Source organism: Tasmannia lanceolata, unplaced genomic scaffold (genome assembly GCF_043159265.1).
Source record: "Tasmannia lanceolata isolate RefF3 unplaced genomic scaffold, GAP_Taslan_0.1 ptg000003l, whole genome shotgun sequence".
NCBI classification, from domain to species: Eukaryota; Viridiplantae; Streptophyta; class Magnoliopsida; order Canellales; family Winteraceae; genus Tasmannia; species Tasmannia lanceolata.
Window position 1 is genome coordinate 9,799,341 of NW_027518680.1, and position 19,012 is coordinate 9,818,352.

The window sequence follows — 19,012 nt, forward strand, 5'->3', positions numbered from 1 at the left end:
TGTCTTAGCATCAAGAAAATTGACATCCTACTAGGAAAAAGCATAAATAGCTTAATATAAGATGAGTGTGATTTGTGTCAATATCAAGAAAATTGACAACCTACTACGAAAAAGCATGAATAGCTTCTAAGACCCTGTTTGTTTAGGATTATGACAACCGACTGTGAGTGCCAAACCCATTATTGGACTCATCCATGATGGGTTTGGCACTCACAGTCGGTTGTCATAATCCTAAACAAACAGGGCCTGAATGTATTTAGAAACGACTCAAATCACGAATAGTTCTATGTAGGGTTGAACTCGGGCCGGGTTGGGTTGAGCCCATCCTACGTTGGTCTAGGTCTATATTTCTAAGCTCCTGTTCGTTTGAGATTATGACAACCAACTGTGAGCCCCAAACTTATTACTGGGCTCAAAATTACATTTAAATTTGAGTCTAATAATAGGTTTAGGGCTGACAATCAGTTATCATAATCTGAAACTAACAGGGCCTAAATAAAAATGGGATAAGAAACCCCGAATGCCCAATCATGCCACATGTCTTGATTGGTGAACTGTCCCTCCATTGCTCATAAAAGCCTTCGAATACTGGATGAAACATGATTAGCCATTTCAAGGATCAGTGTTGATTTCTTTATCTTCATGGCATTCTTCTTAAAAATTAAGGCCAGTGAAAGTGCAAGTTTGGACTACGTTTCAAATGATCCAAACCATTCATTTGCCTGTCCCCATTGTAGATGATATGTGCCCCCAAAATCTTCTTCATTAGACAAATCTTAATCATCCATAATGTAGGCCTGTAGGGTGTAATATTGCCAGCTCTGAAAGTTAACAAAAAAAAAATTTTGATACAAAACTCTAAAAAAATGGAAAGATTAGGATCATATCATGTAATGGAGAGAAAAAGGAGATAACACCGTACAAATAAACATCTTTAATCTCATCCATGAAATTGGTGATTCTCCGGGGACCGTCTCTAATCCCTAGACCCATCAGGTTTTGTTCGATGAATCGCTTTTCACTTCCAATCTGCCCTCCATATGCCTGATGGAAATTGTCAATCTTTGTTGAAGTGCACAGACCTCAGATACTGCCCTCCATATGCATGATCTTTGGTTTGTTATTTATCCATTGTATAAGGCCCATCAAATGAATAATATGGATCATCAAATAAGGCCCATCAAATGTCATTCAAAAAAATAACTATATAAATAAATAGCGAAAAGTGTTCCTGCGCAGCTGCGCAGGAGCAGTGGCTTAAAAAGCCACCGATTGGTCGCTTTTTGTGGACCCTACAAAGGTGGACCCACCATACGAACCAATCGGTGGCTTTTTAATACACTAAAGTGCAGGAAGCTCCCTGTGCAGGAAGGAACACTTTCCTCAAATCAATAAGGCAAATGAATAATATGGATCACCAAACTGTAATTCTACAAAACACTTGCAGACCCATAAATTAAAAAAAAACAAAAGTTGGATTCTCACTCTCCATCTTGGCCCAAGCTCCCTAGCAGAATAATCAAGAATAGTGATAAAATATATCTCAAAACCAAGACAAGAAACAACCAAATTAAATCTCACATAACACAACATAACTCGAAAAGTTGTGCACTCTTATCCACCGTTGATCGAACCATCTTCATCCACAGTAACCGCTGACCTCTTGATGAACTCCAAACAGTCCGCGATTGCTTCGGCATTGACGGAATTTGAGAACCTACATGACTCGAACTTGTATTCGGATCCTTTAATGCCTCTTTCCTTTGATACCAGACCCTTTCTTCTACTATTTCTACTGATACTGGTAAAATAACTACGCAACACCCTCATCAAATTGACGAACCTGATACGTAGTCGGCGAACAGAGAACTTGCCGGAGCTCATTCTAAAGCCCTTTAGCCGAAGCCATCTCCGGCGGCTAGACCTATAGTAGCTCATATGACCCATGGCCTAGGGGAAGTGCAGGACACGTAGTTTTCTGTATATAGTTTAGAAAGATAGTTTGGCTGAGAGGTCTTTGTAAAGACTTTTTGCTATGGCTTTTGAAACTTTGAGTGGGAAAGAACATGGAAAATAGTACCTTTGGACGGCTTTGAGAAAGAAGGAATTTTACAACGGGGTTTTTTCTTTATATTCCGAAGTCAGAACATTGCTCAGTTAAACATAGAAAGAAAACGCTAAGGAGGAATGATGTAAGAAGTTGGGGGCTATAAAAAATGCCAATGCTCTTTTTCTTGGTTTGTCTTACTGGAATGCCCTTATGAAATCATAAATTCCATTTTTGGGTTTTTAAGTCCAGTTAAAAAAAGGGGCAGTGATAAATCGACTCCCCATGTGTCTATCTCTCTCCTCTTTCTCTCTCTAACCAAGAGGAGAGAGAAAGACACATGGGGAGTCAATTTATCAATTTGGGGAGTCGATTTAGGAAAAGGAAAGTGGAAATTTCATTTTCCAAACTAAAAGTAGGGAATTGCTAGCGTCCATTGCAGAAGGCATTTCGCGGCTGGTCTGTTGCATGTGAGACCACCCACCTCGTGAATGGAGACAAAAGCTGTTGTCTTTATTCACGAGGTGGCTGGTCTGGCATGCAATAGACCAGCTGCGAAATGCCTTTTGCGATGGACCCTAGCAAATCCCCTAAAAGTATTATCAGAGTTTTTGGGAACATAGACCATTATTGCACCAAGGATGGTCTCAAGTGCAATTCCCATTATCCTAAAACAGTGTTGAGCTTTCTCATTAAAAATGGTCATCTTCCCTTGCAATTTTTGTGACTGAGAATGCTTTCCAAAGGTAGAGATGTCCAGAGCAAGACAGGTAAAAAAGATCAAATGAGATAATATCTAAGTCAGAAAGCTTGTCTATCAACCCCTCCTTTCTAATAATTTTTTTATATTATATCAAGATTTGTTAATATATACCAACATGATTAGTGGAACTCGCGCCCACATGACTAGTGGAACTCACGCCCCCTGATTTCGTCCAGGTCAGACGTGTTTTACACCACACCACTGTTCTAATTATCTTAAACATGTACTATTACTAAGGATTTGGTAGGGACTATCGCAGAAGGCATTTCTCGGACCTGCTGTTGCATGTGAGAGCATCCGCATAGGATGAATTAAATGAATGAGACAAAAAGCAAGCCTATGTGGCTGCTCTCTTACACAACAGCCGGTCCGCAAAATGCATTCTGCGATGGTCCCTAGCAAATCCCCCGTTACTAATATAAAAAATGAATAGTTTCAAGGAAAACAGTATCTTACCCACTTCAAGTGTACGGTAATCGATTTCATAAATATTGTTGGTCACCATAAGTGAAGCCTATTGCCCTTAGTCACATCCTATTGGAATGATTTTAGTGCTTTGATCAAGTGTAGTGAACAATACATCCTTTTAAGATGTCTTCAAGCAGTTAATTAACTTTACCATGCATCAATCTTGTGAATGAGATCTTGACTCCTCTAATGGCTCATCAGATCAAGGGTCCCAATCACCAAGCACATAAGTCACCATTATAGGTGCATTTAACATGCATTTCCTTATTCCACTCCTTCAAATCCTCATACCGCTCGGGAAATTGAAATAATAACATACAGCCAAGATTTTTAACTATTATCAATGAAGGCAATATGATGTATTTGTTAGTTGATCTCAAAGAAAAGATTAAAAAAAAAAACATCCTTTCTCGGTAAATAAGAGAGTGCCTCTAGGTACTACCTGCCCGAAAGTCACTTGTGAAAGTAGTGGAATGCTGCAGTAGGGCCGCTATGGCATAGTGGGTCCCACCTTTGATTGATCAGAAGCATCCACTTAAAAGGCCTTGCTTTGGATTTCCTATTACCCAAAAAATTACCCATAGATCAAGGGTATTTCCATTTTGAATATCCTCCTCCCTCCTTTTTCTACTTATACCCTTTGATTAGTATAATAACTTTAGGGGCCGTTTGGATACATGGATTTCATAATCCAGGTTTTAGTCTGAAAGCAGTGTAAAATTCTGGATTTTAGGATGGCAAGTAGGTTGTAGATGAAGGGTTTAAGTATGAAATCCAGGTTTTAGAAATCTCTACCCCATCATGAGATTTCTAAAACCAGGAAACGGGGCGATCTCCTACTCTCTCGCTCAACGAAAAGAAGGGCGAGAAATCAAAAAACGACGACGAACGGTCTCCTTCTTCTCTCATCTTCCATCCACGATTTTCAGAAAATCCAAGATTCTAAAATCCGCGTACCCAAACAGCCCCTTCATAACCTATGTAACCTGTGTCTAACACATTGGAGGACACATCTACTGATTTGTCTGAGCCCGTGGCCTAACGATAAACTATAGGGTATCTGGCAAGTCTAATCTAATAACAGAATATAAGCCTGCAAACTTGTACAACCCTTTGATCTGCCATGCATCTATGATCTTGCAAGTCATTAGTCCGTTGTGATCAAATGCTCTTGGCAGCTCACGTATGGTTAGATGTCGTGAGCATAAAAAATGATAGAAAGCAGTGCTTCATACTTGGGCCCTGTTTGATTTCGATTTTAAGAATGGATTTGAGCCCAAAATTGATTATTGGACTAGAGATTGCGTTTAATTTTGAGTCCAATCTTTGGACTCAAAAATAAAATTTCAAAATCCAAAATGTAGAGGGCCATAAGGTACGTCAGTTCAGGTTATAGACTCTGGACAACAACTTTTTAAATTTACATCTAGAACTTGGAATGAAACTTGAGCAAGTATCCAACCATTAAAAAATAAACTTTATCAAGGAAACTGATATTTGCACTACTATGCTTTGATAATAACACAAACTGAGACTCCTCTCAATGTGGGCGTTGAGGGCAAGGATAGATCTCATCAGGTAAAATGGAGAAAAGGAGGAGGACAGAGACTATCCAGGCCCTGCAAAAATGATGAAAATAGTCAGAGTATATCGAAATAAGGAAGACTCCATTGGAGTCATAACAAAAAGGAAAAACAAACAATGAGAAGTTGGAGGAAAAAGAAAATGAAAATCTGCATATGGATAAAATGAGTAGTCATGATTTGATTACTGTGACCATGGAGGGAGATAACTTTGAATAGCAAAATGTCATCCAAAGATGGAAAATCAGGTTCTTGTGGTCCTAACGTGGGTTAGCAAGTACCATCAGTACTGGGGTTTTTTGGCATATCGGTTAGTTATGTAACATTTCGTATCAAAACAGCCACCAGATCAGTCATTCCAACAACAAAAATAGGGAAATGATATATCCGCCCCTTTTGATCACCAGGAACACCCCCTTGTCAGTATATCAATGCCTAAAGAGGGGATATTGTACTTTTGTTAGAAGAATTCAATGCCCCTGATTGCCACAAACACTACCACAAACACTGACAGGGGGTGTTCCTGGTGATCAAAAGGGGCGGATATATCACTTCCCAAAAAAAAGCCAAAGTGAAAAGCCACAGAGGCCGCTGTGAAATGGACAGCCAGTGGAAAGGACTACCTGGATAAAAAGTCAGTGAAAGCCTCCTCAAATTGAGCCTTCGAAGAGGAAGGATGCAAGAGCTTGGCGAGATATTACGGGCCCACATGGGAGACTACCTGGGTATGAGACTAGGTGAGACACAGCCTAGTATGGGTCATGTTCAAAGGGACTAGCCTAATGCATTCCATCAATCCTAGGGCTTCTGGAGTATCGATTAGGTAACACGGCTTTTACCATCGGAGATGAAATGCGACCTGTGAATCGAATTCTCAAATAGGTGCTAGTTGAGAGAATTCATTAGCATGAACAACAAATTCTGAAATTGGTACTCTTTCGTTCCAATTCTACTTCAAACAGTTTTGCTTTTCCCATAGTTTTGCGGACAATGCGAAAAGGGAGGCATGATCAGTGACAGTGTCTGATTCTTACATCTACATTGTACATTTACCACATGACTACAGTAAGAGTGAAATCTACACAGCAGTCTTGTAATGTGGTTAGAGCTAACTTCCAGTTAGAAATGTTTCTCGTCCATCACTATTCACACAGAGCTTTTTCTTGTTCTGCATAAAGTAGCCATATTTCAACAGATAGAACTCCAGCGGGGATTGTAGACCAATCAATTGGGTGGCATTACGGAACTGAAATAATGGAAAAGAAAAAGGTATTTAACATGAATTCAAGATAGAAACATCGATCAACATAGAAGAATAGTAATACCAGGGCGCTGTTCGTTTTGGATTTTCAGAATTAATTTTGAGTCCAAATCTGATTGTTGGAGTTTTGAACTCAAAATTGTTACTTTTGAATCCAACAGTCAGTTCTGGTGTCAAAATCAATTCTCAAAATCCAAAACAAACAGGGCATAAATCATCTAGCTTGAGTGTACCTATCAGAATTGGGTTGCATGATAGTTAAAATCAACCGAATGTTTGTCACCTATTCAAAAATAGATGCCTAAAGTCATTTCTAGGAATAAAAGAACGTACCCGGTATACCCTACAGATTTGGCTGTTCGAAAGGTGCACGTACAAACAACTGGCCATGCAGGGTAACCACTGCAGAGGTCTGATGTGGATCAATTCTTGAAGACAAGGTGATAACCTGCAAAAAAAGAATTCATTTCCTTACAATGCAAGCAAAATAACATGTTAAGCTTTTTAAATTTTACAAGCAAAAAAAATTTGAAAATCAGACCTTTTTGAATGGGGTAACACCCCAAGGATTATCAGGCTGCTCTGGCTCACCAGATATAACCAAGCGACCTGCAGGATCCGATTGAACGCGCACCTGGATCCATCAAAGAAAGGCACGTGAGAAAGGAGTATCAAAACCAGTGTTTCAAAATGTGGATGCGAGCCAAAATACAGCCAGTGCAAATCCTAATCCAATAGGTGGGGTGTGGCCAAGTACTCAGTTGACAAGGTCATAACTTGGGAGAAAGGAGTTTTGATTGACTTGGTTAACTTACCAACTTCTCCAAAAGCTTAAGCTCTTGGAGAAAGGCATTATTTATCTTTTATACTTTTAACACTCCCCTGCACGTGTGGCTTACTTGGCAAACACGTGGCACATGTGGTCCCACTTTGGGCCGACCATTGCATGTGGATTTTTGCTATCCGGGAGGTTTGAACTCGAGACCTTTGGCTCTGATACCATGTTAACTTACCAACTTCTCCAAAAGCTTAAGCTGTTGGAGAAAGGTGTTATTTATCTATTATACTTTAACACTCCCCCGCACGTGTGGCCCACATTGCAAACACATGTGGTCCCACTTTGGGCCAACCATCGCATGTGGATTTTTGCTATCCGGGAGGTTTGAACTCGAGACCTTTTGGCTCTGAAACCATGTTGACTCACCAACTTCTCCAAGAGCTTAAGCTTTTGGAGAAGTTGGTAAGTTAACAGACTTGATATGGTGAAATGCGGATTCAGACAAAAACTCAGCCAGAGTAAAAGGGAGTTGACCTGGGTGAGTCAACTACTGACATGTGGAGTTTCAAAACAGAGATCAAAAGGCAAATTTTCTTTAAATGAACAACAATTCCATCAGTTTCCATCTTATAAGTGATATATTGTATTCCAATGAAGAAAATGTAGTCCTACAATTTATAGAATCAGCAATTAGAGTCAACAATTTACTCATTAATTTTTCATAAACTTTGTCCAAACTATGAAAAATATTGTATTACAAGGAAGAAAATGCAGCCGGCCGAAAAACTTTGCCACTCTTCTATTAAATGAATCCATTAGAAAATGAATTTTTTTTCTAAAGGATTCATTTAACTGACCCCAACTAGCTTGGGACAAAAGCTTTGTTGAGTTGAGTGGAGTTTGTCCAAACTATGAAAGCTAGCAATGGGAAGCCAATTTTCTAATTTCCACCTGATCCATTTTAAATAGGCAATTTTATAATTTCCACCTGATCCATTTTAAATATTTTTCTATACAATTTGAGGCACTGTAACTTTGATCGCTTCTTTGAATATTATTCTCCAATTTGAGGTACTGTAACTTTGATCACTTTTTTGAAATCCCTTTCCTCATCCAACTAAAAAACAAACATATCCATCAAGGATATTGAAAAGATAGCTATGTTCTTCCTCATCATTGTTGGTTCTCCCTAAACTTCCTTGTTGACGAAGTCAAATTTGGAAATTAACACAACTCACAAGTCATTTTCAGTTTATGAAATATGATGAAAAAGTACTTTTTCTTAAGAAAGTAGAGAAGAATCAAACAAAATCAAGAATCAAACTAGCAGTGTCAGAAATTTAGAAGATAAGAAGAGAATGCAACATGAACTTTTACCTCCTCCCGCAAAAGCCCAGGAACTAGAGCATAGACTTCAAAGCAGTCTTTCTGCAGACATGAGTAAATAACACGAACAATTAAAATTTGATCTGAAGAAATTCAATAGGCATATTATTATCATACACACATTTGTATCATAAAACTTACAGTTCTCCGCACATTGATCTTAACCCAGTCAGCAGAGGGTCCAATGTCTGCCACCATTGTATCCACTCTGACAGCAGAGAAACAGATTTGGCCATCACTACCAAGATCCAACCAAAACATTAAGCAACAGATTGTGGAAAAACTAATTGATCTGTAGTAAGCAAGAAAGCTTCAAAACAAGTGCACATGATAATGGATGGATTTCTTTCCAGACAAGAATACTAGAGCTGATTTTTTTTTTTTGAATGATAAGAATACTAGAGCTGAAAATTTTATTATTGCATAATTTCCTATTTATCCATAGGCCTTGAAGGGAAATCCAATCCAATCTTCTTCTATTATGAACGATTTATGCAAAACAAAAAAGACCCAGGAAAAAGGTTTCTCAAAGATGCATGCCATACATGTGGACCACTAGTTCAAACTGAAATTTAAGCTTCTAATTATGGAATACGAACAAATTTATGTAGTCAAGAAAATAATGTCTACACAGTAGAAGATATGACAGACCTTCAAACCTACATGTCCTAAATTACTTTGTTCCCAAGTAACGGCACAGAATACAAAGAAAAACCAAAACCATGTTAGGATCTTAACTGTGGCTTTGCTCCTTTTGTGCGTGCGGCCTTGACAGCACGCTCCAGACTGGATGACTTTTTCCGTTTAAGCACACCTAAGTCAAAGATAAATTCAATAATAAGTAACCAATATGGTAATTGCATCAAGGAATCTAATCCAATTGAAGATCCATACACCCATACCCACGCTTTTAAGTTGTTTTTCCCGCTTTGGTAAAGAAATAGGGCTCCTATCCTACATAAGAGAGTGTGCTGTGAGAAGACTATAATGAAAAAGATAATACAGTCACACAATACATTTGATAATAACCTCCACAAACCTTAATAATTGGGTCACCAACCTCACCATTACCAAGAAGACGCTGAGAGTGCCAACCCTGCATAGCACGAGCGGCAGCATCCCTTCGGGCCCTACCTGATCCTAAAGCTTGATTGCCACCCACCTGCAAGAAATTCACAGATCAGTCTAAAAGGAAAATAGGTGATGTAGCCACGCAAAGGAAGATAAATATCGGCAAAAATATGCAGAAAAGGAAAAAAATAAAATAATTAGAACAGTACCAACACTACCCATACTACTAAAAATAATAATAACAGTAGAAATATAGCTGGCAAATAAAGGATACAATAACAATAACAGAACCAACCCTATCCATGTAGCAATCAGTTATAGAGAAGTGCTAGCGGAACCCAAAGAGGACAGCAGGGCTAGGACCACTACTCCCTGTGCGCCTTGCAAGTGAGTTACACCACCTGCACGAGCTGGCCCACATGCAGCAACGCATGAAGTGGGAGTCCTGGCCCTCCCGTCCTCCTTGGGCATCCTCAGATCATTTCCCTTAGAAATAAAAACAGAAAATAGATCTTAAAAAGTAGCAAATAAACCCTATTCACATCCTTTTTATGGAACCTGCTTAAACAAACCAGACTTGCTCCTGAATTCAATTAAACATTCACAAAAAATATTCTAATATAACTATGGTCATGACTGCATAGCTTCAGTCCAAAATGGCATGATTAGGACCTACTTTTAATGTCATCATCGGTAAGGTCCACCCGGTTCCCTTTTTCAATTGATCTTGGCCTCTTTCATGTTTGTGAGGTTCTGTATCTGAAGGAGCCCACATTTCTCATCAATCTCCTCTAGCTGGAAACACCTTGCCCTCGAATTCAAACTGTCTGAATCCAACAACAAATCCATTCTCAGATTGATGCCCTCAATCTCAATAATTGATCCCAATATATGTCTAGGACATACTTCGCTTTACATTCTGGTTATGATCTCGATAAGCATAACTCCATCCTGAATGATATCTTTCCCGATGTAAATCCTGTAATAGAAACAAACCAAAGTCTTCTTCACCATCGTCATAAACATCATAAATTACATCTCCCCAAACATCATAAATTCCACCAGAAAAGACGAGTCTCCCTCCTCCTTTTAGCTCTCTCTCTCTCTCCTAATGCATAGGTCCGTCCACTTGAATACCAGTCTTATCAACATTAGTGCATCCTGAACGACTGACTTAAGTCAGGGTTGAACCATGTTCATCAGTTGATAGTTCGGTATTTCAAGGCTATTAAGTATGAAATCAACTATATTACATTTGATTCCGGTTGGATTTGAACCAAATTAATAAATTGACAGATTGGTGGCTGATGTGGAGCGGGCCAGCAGGGTAAGAGGGGGCAAAGCCTTGATTGACACAGCAGTGCCACCTTGCCCAAGTTGGCCCTGTCTCCTAGCAGTGCCGACAAGATTTTTCTGCTTTGTTGGATTTTGCCATTCATAGCCTGGAGGCCTGGTTCAGTTTTACAATTTAGTTGTAGGGGTTCTTTTCCCTTGTATGGTTTTGCAGAATGGCATCTTCAATCGTCTGTAAACACTCTCCTTGGTGAGATCCAAAACTTCTTCCAAGACCAACCACGCCAATCCACAAAAATCACAGATTTCAAGGTTCTGATACAAATTAGATGCACCCTCGTAAGGAAGTGGACAAATCTAACAATTTGATGTAGCATTGTATAGAAAGATAAACATATGAGGAAAAGAAAAATAAAATAGAACAAAAAATAGGGAAGTAATATATCCGCCCCCTTCTCTTCCTTGGCCAGCCCCCTCTAATGTATTTATGACTACCTTTTCACACTACAAGGGGCAGGCGCAAGAAGAAGGGGTGAATACATCATTCCCCTAAAAATATTGATTGTGTCATTAAAAGAAATAATAATAGTAACAAGCAATATGTGAGTAGAAAATAAAACTTCAAAAACTTTGAATTATTCCAAATATTTCAATAGCTCTAAAAAATTTGTCCATACAGCTTTATCCAAACATACTTTCATCAATATATTAATTCCTAAAGGAGGCCTCTTTATAACCATAAACCTTCTACAAATTCCTAGACATTTAACATCTTCTAATACAATCATAGAGGACACGAAAAAAAATTCCTAGGCCTGAATCTCCTAAATACAACCAGAACATATAACCAATTTGAATTTGAAAAAAAATAAACCCAAAAATTACTATTCAGTCTATTCACACTTTTTTATAGAACCCACGTAAAATCAACCTCAACTGATTCCTAATTCCATTAAAAACTTCATAAGCAACCTTGCAAAATAACCACCGCCATGAAAAAATTTAAGGAAAAGGGATATGGATTGAGCACAATTATAATGTCATAATCTATACCGCTGTTTAAACTTTAAAAACTCCCTGAGTCCATCATCGAGTCACCCAAGTCAACTCCCTATTACCTTGGGTGAGTTTTTGTCCGAATACGAGTTTTTTTCCTACCATGTCAATCAAAGACTCCTTTGACTCTCCCAAGATAATGAAAAGTTGGCCGCGTCAATCATTGACGGGCCCAAGTTGACTTCTTTATACCTTGGCCGAGTTCTGGTCCTACTCCGAGTTTTTAAACACTGATCTATACACTCCATTTGGGACCCTTTCCTCATCGATCATGGTCCCCTTCCATGTCTGAATATTTGTATTATGATAAGATCCATCATTTTTTTTTGAAATCGTATGATAAGATCCCTCATATTCATCAACACAACCCTCTTGTAAGGAGAAAAGTACTTTGACCACCACGCAGGGCAGTTTGACCACACATCATTCCCATGTCCCTACTCCAATTAAACATTAAGCAGAAGAAGTACAAGTAGATTGGGGTTCTGATTCTTCCAAGACAATTGCCATGATGCTCATAGAACTTTATATAGTATGACAAAGGCCCTGTTAGGCCACTCACGCCACGAATGCGGCAGTCAAAACCTTTATGGCAAGTCTTAACAAGTTGACCGGAATAAATTCCATACCCGGTAAACACAGGTACCTTTCCTTTGGTGTCAACCTATTTTATGGAAGTTTTGCCCTGCGGCTTGGGAATAGTAGAAGTATGAAGTATCTCTTGCACGTATAAGGACTGGAGAATTGAGTGCAGGTGAACTAGAGAGAGGTGACATGTATATAGGGGTTCATTGCCCCAACAATATATCAGGTGTTAAACTTGCACACAGAATTCACGCAAAAACACATCTCGATATACATATATGTTATGGTTTTGTTTCTGGTAACAACCTGTTGTGGTTAAGAGAACCCCAAAATTGTGATACCTCCCAGTGAGAAACCTCAACGCCAGATCGAGCCTAACAAGAAAGTCTTGGTACTTCATTGAGTAGAATAACGTTTTCACCAACCATTTTTCAAGAAAGAAATGACAGTGCATCACCAGAAACAAAAAAAAAAACAATGTTTTAACAAATTATTTGTTTCAAGCCCTACTCTAAAATGCAACTGTCACAAAGGCACGTTCACAATGTAAATGTTACACATCCATAAAATGTAAATAAAATTTATATAATAATAAGTGAAAACATACAATTCCGCAGCTTCAAATAATTTAAAACAAATGAATTACTTGAAAACCTCAACGGACATCATGTAGATCCACGAAAATGAAAAATGAAAATTGAAAACCAGACCTGAGGTAATGAAGAAAGAAGAAACCTCACCTGATTATCAACACCCATAGGTTCAATGAGGGGAGTAGCAGGCACACAGAGCTCACCACTACGCACTTTATGTCGTTCATAATCAAGGAGTGCCTGTAGAAACATCAAAAAATCAGGGAGCAACAAATAGATGCAACTAAAAGATAGATAATAGCTAAACAACAACAAACAAGAGCCCCATTGATGGTGGGAGCAGTAAGCCTAAAATCAATTTATCTGAAAAACCTCAAATCAATTAAAAAAAAGAATATGTATCTCAATAGGGAAAAGCAAAAGCATATAGCAATCATTGTTTTAAATTTTGGCCGAAATCTGAAAATTTTGGACTCTGTTTTGGATTTCGGCCAAAATTTGGTCATTTTGACTGAAATTGTAAAAAAAAAAAAAAAAATCGGTTTTCGTAGGGTCTGAAACCGAAATTTAAATCCATGATAGCAATTACCCAAGAGACTTCTAATACTTCTCATATACTGAGACAAAAGGTGAAATGGGAGAAAGGCCTTTGTTTAAGGCTGATACCCACATCACACATGGTCAACTCCACAAAACACACACCATGAAAAGACACCTACTAGTTCCAGAAAGCATGCCTATCACCATCCAAAATTTTTAGTGCTCCAATCAAAGATTTAGCTCAAGACTTGGCACTTTACTCAAAAGGACTAACATGGACTTCGATTCAGCACATTAGGATTCATCCAAGCTGCCGAGCTAACTCGACTCAATGGAAAAATGTGAGCTATAACTTCAGTAAGTGAATGTGCCTCCCAATTTATTCTTGACATATAGTCAACAAATTGTCAATTGTTTAGTAGACATAATAACAACAATATGCGAGCTATAATTCAAAACAATCCATCCAACTAAAGTTATTAAATCCAATTTACTTGACAGGAGTACAACAGAAGGTAAGAATCTCGAAAACCGGAAACAATCACATCAAAGCACATGTATTCTGCCCTAGTTACACAAGAAAGTAAACCGAAGATTACATATCAAAAGTGGCTTACAAAACAAAATTGATTTAACCAAAGTGTTGCAGAAGACTATGCAGAAATTAGATTGTAGAAATCTAAGTATCACCTTCTCGTAGAAACATCGGAATGACCAAGAGACTGTAGTGCAGGTCCTGCACAAGCAAAGATGTTCGCCGGGAAATTAGTTACCAAAATCGAATGGAATCAGAGAAGGTCTACAATGCAGAACTGTTAAAAGAAGAAACAAATATTCATATCAGAAGCAGGTATAGTACGTCTTGCACAGGACATCAACATTCATAGTACTGAAAGACAGTGGACACTAAGGGTTACTATATGAAAAATTATGATGATGAGTGAAACCAAAGCCAATGCAATCAAGAAAATACAATAATAATCTTACTCAAATTGTTTAACAAGTTCTCCTTTATCAATTATATTAAAATGTGAATTTAATTAAGATCCTTTCTTTCTGAAACATTCTTCCAATAAGGACCACAGTTGCTTCAGCAGGAAATGTGTGAGAAGGAATGCGAAAAGTGAAAGCGGGGAGCCGAGCCAGGGCTATGAAAAAAAGAATGAAGTGAGGAACAACAAGGAAACAATTTGGGCCACGAGCCACGGATCCCAGAGGTCCTAGAAGGGATTGTCTTCGACTCCCCAGACCTGCTCGATCAGGTTTGGATCAAGATGCTATTCAATGAGGATGATGTGAAGAAGGTTCTGTATTCTGTTCACCCTAGATTGCAATCAGGCCCCGAGTACGGATGGTTTCTATTTGGCTTTCTTCCAGTCTTTTTGGGAGTTAGTTCGTGGTGATTTGATGTCATTCTTTGGTGAGTTTATTGAAGGAAACAACGTAGACAGGAGTATCAGTGCAACTTGCATCTCGCTTATTCCCAAGCAGGATGGAGCGGACAGGTTATCGAAGTTTCGAACTATCAGTCTAGTGGGTTGCGTCTACGTAAGTGTTAGAGAAGGTACTGGCTCATAGAAGCCATGGAGGCAGCACATGAATGGAAAACAGTAAATACATTTGAAACCAAAGAAAAGAGCCCAATGAAATAACTTACTTTGGGGGCTTGAAAGACTCTCCCACTTGACGCCACAATTTACATGAGGTCACCTGCAGAAATCCAGGCACATTAAAGGGCACCGTAACTGGTGAATGCCTTGCATTTTTTTTTAATGTTATGATGAATGCCTTACATATTGATTATCCTAAACATTGAAAATTCTGGCCAAGACTTTAAAATTGGAAAAAAAAAAAAAAAAACACAACTAAGTATTTGACTAAATTAGTATCAACTTAGATATGGTGCTCATCAACTCATCATCAGTCCAAGTTCACTTCGAGAGTTTGAAACCTGGATCTCTACCCATTAACCAGTACGTGATAGATAGCAATTGATGTTACATGGAAGACTATAGTAAGAAGAAATCAAAACAACTTAGTACCTGGTCATAACCACCAAGTCGAATCACAGCTCTCCATAACCTTCCCCCATAAAAGAGTGAAAAGTTTAACCCAGGCTCAATTTTCTTAATGAAACAACTTAAATATCAAAAAGAAGTAAATGCTTAAAAACCTACTTGAGGCAATTCAACCCCTCGCCATAAAACTTTGGTGGCTTGAACTCCATGCTCTTCTCCCTAAAGAAATTCTCCAGTTCCTTCATGAATGCAGCTTGCTCCGCCTCCGACCCGGATTCATTACCTTCACTCCATTGTGTTTCCAAAGGGACCAACTGATTCGAACCCTCCATGTTAACTGGGCATTCTTCACCTGCAGTTTCCTGTTTCAATGACTCCTCCTTAAAGCAATTATCCTCAGACTGAACTACCTCCACCCCATTCGTACCATCATTCGTCTCCATAGTTTCCCCCACATTCTCATGCCTAACATCATCCAACGCATTCTCGTTTTCATCCTTCACTTCTGAAATTCCATTGCAAGTAGCAGCATTCTCCATTTGATTTGCAGGATCCATATCTTCACTGTCACTATCCTTACTTTCCAACAGTCCATCACAGTCGCTAGTCTGCACAGTTGCAGTGGGTTCCAAAAGCGGTTCAACGGAAACATTTACATCGTCAAAATGAGTTTCAGCAAGCAATTGAGAACCATTTTCATCAGATTGAGCAGATTCAATAGGATTTTCACTTAATCGATCAACAATTACATCTTCCACCTCATCATCAACTAGTTCGTTTATGGAGGCTTCTAAATCTTGCCCTAATTCCTCATTATCCGTTGCCTCACTCATCTTGCTTCCTACAATCCTCTAAGTCTCCAACAATACAACAAAGAACCTCCAAAAATATTTCCAATTAAAAAATAATAATAATAATTTATGAAAACCGCATTAACCAATTCTGTTGTTCATACTCCGCTACCAAATAGAAAATCAGATGCTGTTCGTAACAAACCCTAACTGCTCTCCTTCTTTTTTTTTCTCGATTTCCCACTACTCAGAAAAAAACATCCAAATTTTTCTCGATGGCGAACAGAGAAAAGGAAATCCTGCAACAGTTTACAGGTTCTAGAATCACGTTCTCTCAGTACTAAGAAATCAAACGAATCGATGAAACGAAGGAGATAATATCTAGGGTTTCGTGTGTCTGTGAAAATGGGTAAATTAGTGCCGAGAAAGTTACACGTTACGAGAAATTAGGTTAGGGCTTGCCTGATATGGAGTTTCTCCCTTGTGATGGATGAGCATTTCAGAGGATGGACGACATTCACAGCTTCTAGGGTTTGGATTCGAGCGACTCAGAAAACCCTAATTGCCGACCCCGGAATCCCTACTGTGCACCGAGCACGAGTTTCGAATAAAGACAAGGAAAAAACGGAGCTGATTTAAAGACACGTAGCTGTCAGGGACAGTCCTCTCAAGGATTCATTTTGGGTAAGGCTGCAACTCGGGTCGGGAAGAACCCAACCCTACCCGAGAAATATCTCGGGTCGGGTTTTTTTCCGGAAAACCCACGATTCCCAAATCCGGTCCTACCCATGATAAATCTCGGGTCGAGTAGGGTCGGGTCGGGTTTTTTTATGTTGACGCAATTTTTTAAGGAAAACTCTTGTTTGGCAAGGCAACTCAACTCCTAGAAGTAGAAAAACTCAAGCATAGTAAACTTTTTAGTGCATTAACTAATAACTAGTCCAAAGAGAATAAATTGCTGCATTATCAAATGAAAATGATTATACTCATATGAGATAAACAACAAACTATTTAATGCATTAACTATTTAGTTGAAACTTGAATCCCTAGAGCTAAAGAGGGGAAACTAATAGAAGATGAAAAGAGCTCTTGTGATTGTGTACGTGCGTGAGTTTTACTTTCAAGTTTTCATTATTAAAGTAACAAAGTTTTAGAAAATCAAAATACAAATTATAACTTATGTAACTTAGGTCGGGTCGGGTCGGGTCGGGCCCCTTCAAACTCGGCTCGACCTGAGATTCATGCAGGCTTTTGGATCGTAGACCCGGCTCGACCTAAAACTTGAGAAATATGAACCCAACCCAAGCTATTTTCGGCTCGGGTCAATGTGGGTCGGGTAAAACCTTTACCCGACCCAAGTTGCAGCCCTAATTTTGGGCAATGATTAATTCGCCCCCTATTTTTCAAAATGAATTGTACAACCCACACCATAGGATGCTCCAAACCGTCCATTTGATGGGCCACCATGTAAATAGGTTGTACCCCAAAAATCATTTACATAGGATGATCCTAGCCATCCGATCTATAGAGGCTAAGATCATCCTATGGAAATGATTTCGGGGTAACAACCGATTTGCGCTGTGGCCATCAAATGGACGGTTTGGATCATCCTATGGTATGGGCTCTACGGTCCATTTTGAAAAAATAAGGGGTGAATATGGTAATAGAGGGGGGCGAATTTATCATTGCCCTTCATTTTTTATGACAAAAGTACTCCTAACGTAAATAAAATGACAAAAAAACCCCTAATGGGACGCCTGACTTAGGCCCGCTCTTCTGGATTTTGAGAATTTGATTTCGAGGCCACAGGCTCACAACTGATCCATTTGACTCGACATTTTTATGGGCCTCAATAAACAGTATCAGGACCTCTGTTCTGTATGGGTTTCAGGATAGGCCACCCAAACGGACTCTTTCGAGAGAAAGGGCACCAGGAAGCTGTAATTAGTCAAGAACGGACCACTAAGGACCCCGATCTGCAACCTGGAGGTGCTTCGACCAAGCTATGTTGGTCAAGTCAATCAGTTTTGAGCGTGCTCTGCTGGCGATCAGGAGCTGGAGAAGCATAACTATGAACCTTCCCAGGCGCAGCTATCAATCCCATTCCATCTCCCATATGAGAGGCGAGTAAGCCAAGAAATCTGAAGTCTTCATCCCGAACTACTGGTATCGGTATCAATGGTCCATCTCCAGCTGACCAAAAGATGCTTGGCCCTTCGAGGCTCGAAAGCAGAACTATGAGTCCTTTCGGTGCCACCAAACCCAGCCAGTGGAAGTGGGCCTTCTGACAGCAACGAGCCACTCAGTTCACTAAATCCAATAGGAACAGCCGCTGACAGGGCCCCACTATATTTTTAAAAGATACATGCACGTGTATGCAGACATCTTATAAAACAAACTCATTGATAGCGGTCAAAGGTTGCTAGGAGTTTTCTGAATGGAATATATTCGCGAGATTTTATATGGTGTAAGCCTTTATAGTCCCGTATCGTCCAAAAAGTACTGTACGGACCACACTATAGGATGATCTGAACCGTCCATTTGATGGGCCACAACGTAATATGATGTGTCCGAAAAATCATTTCCATAGGATGATCCTAGCCCCCTCTGATCTATAAAGGTTTCCATAATATGCAATTCCTCTATAGATCAGAGGACACCTGAAGAGAAAAGTACCTATACGGACTCCCTCTTTTGAGTTTTTATATGAATTTTCTTTTATTTTACATGCTGTGGGGGGTGGGGGTGAAAGTCCAAAACATTTCAAAAACTACAGTGG

At 39.2% G+C, this 19,012-nt stretch overlaps 1 protein-coding gene across 5 annotated transcripts; it reads right to left on the minus strand.

Annotated features, from left to right (window-relative positions):
* Positions 1–4,678: 4,678 nt before the first annotated feature.
* Positions 4,679–16,955, minus strand: LOC143850485 (AT-rich interactive domain-containing protein 6-like). Of its 5 annotated transcripts, XR_013236000.1 has the most exons (15): positions 16,696–16,944; positions 15,602–16,532; positions 15,467–15,506; positions 15,082–15,134; positions 14,115–14,160; positions 13,032–13,124; positions 9,326–9,448; positions 9,189–9,240; positions 9,025–9,100; positions 8,428–8,524; positions 8,278–8,328; positions 6,664–6,756; positions 6,456–6,570; positions 5,485–6,107; positions 4,724–4,897 (listed from the first exon to the last, which is right to left on the minus strand). XR_013236000.1 is itself a non-coding variant. In XM_077359734.1 (13 exons), the coding sequence occupies exons 1-12, from the start codon at positions 16,273–16,275 to the stop codon at positions 6,466–6,468; spliced, it is 1,503 nt and encodes a 500-aa protein (XP_077215849.1). In that variant the 5' UTR covers positions 16,276–16,949; the 3' UTR covers positions 4,679–4,897; positions 6,456–6,465. The 5 variants fall into 5 exon arrangements, 1 of the variants encoding a protein (XP_077215849.1); XR_013236004.1 differs by having other exon boundaries at positions 8,428–8,494; positions 9,347–9,448; positions 15,602–16,955; XR_013236002.1 differs by having other exon boundaries at positions 9,347–9,448; positions 15,602–16,952.
* Positions 16,956–19,012: the final 2,057 nt, after the last annotated feature.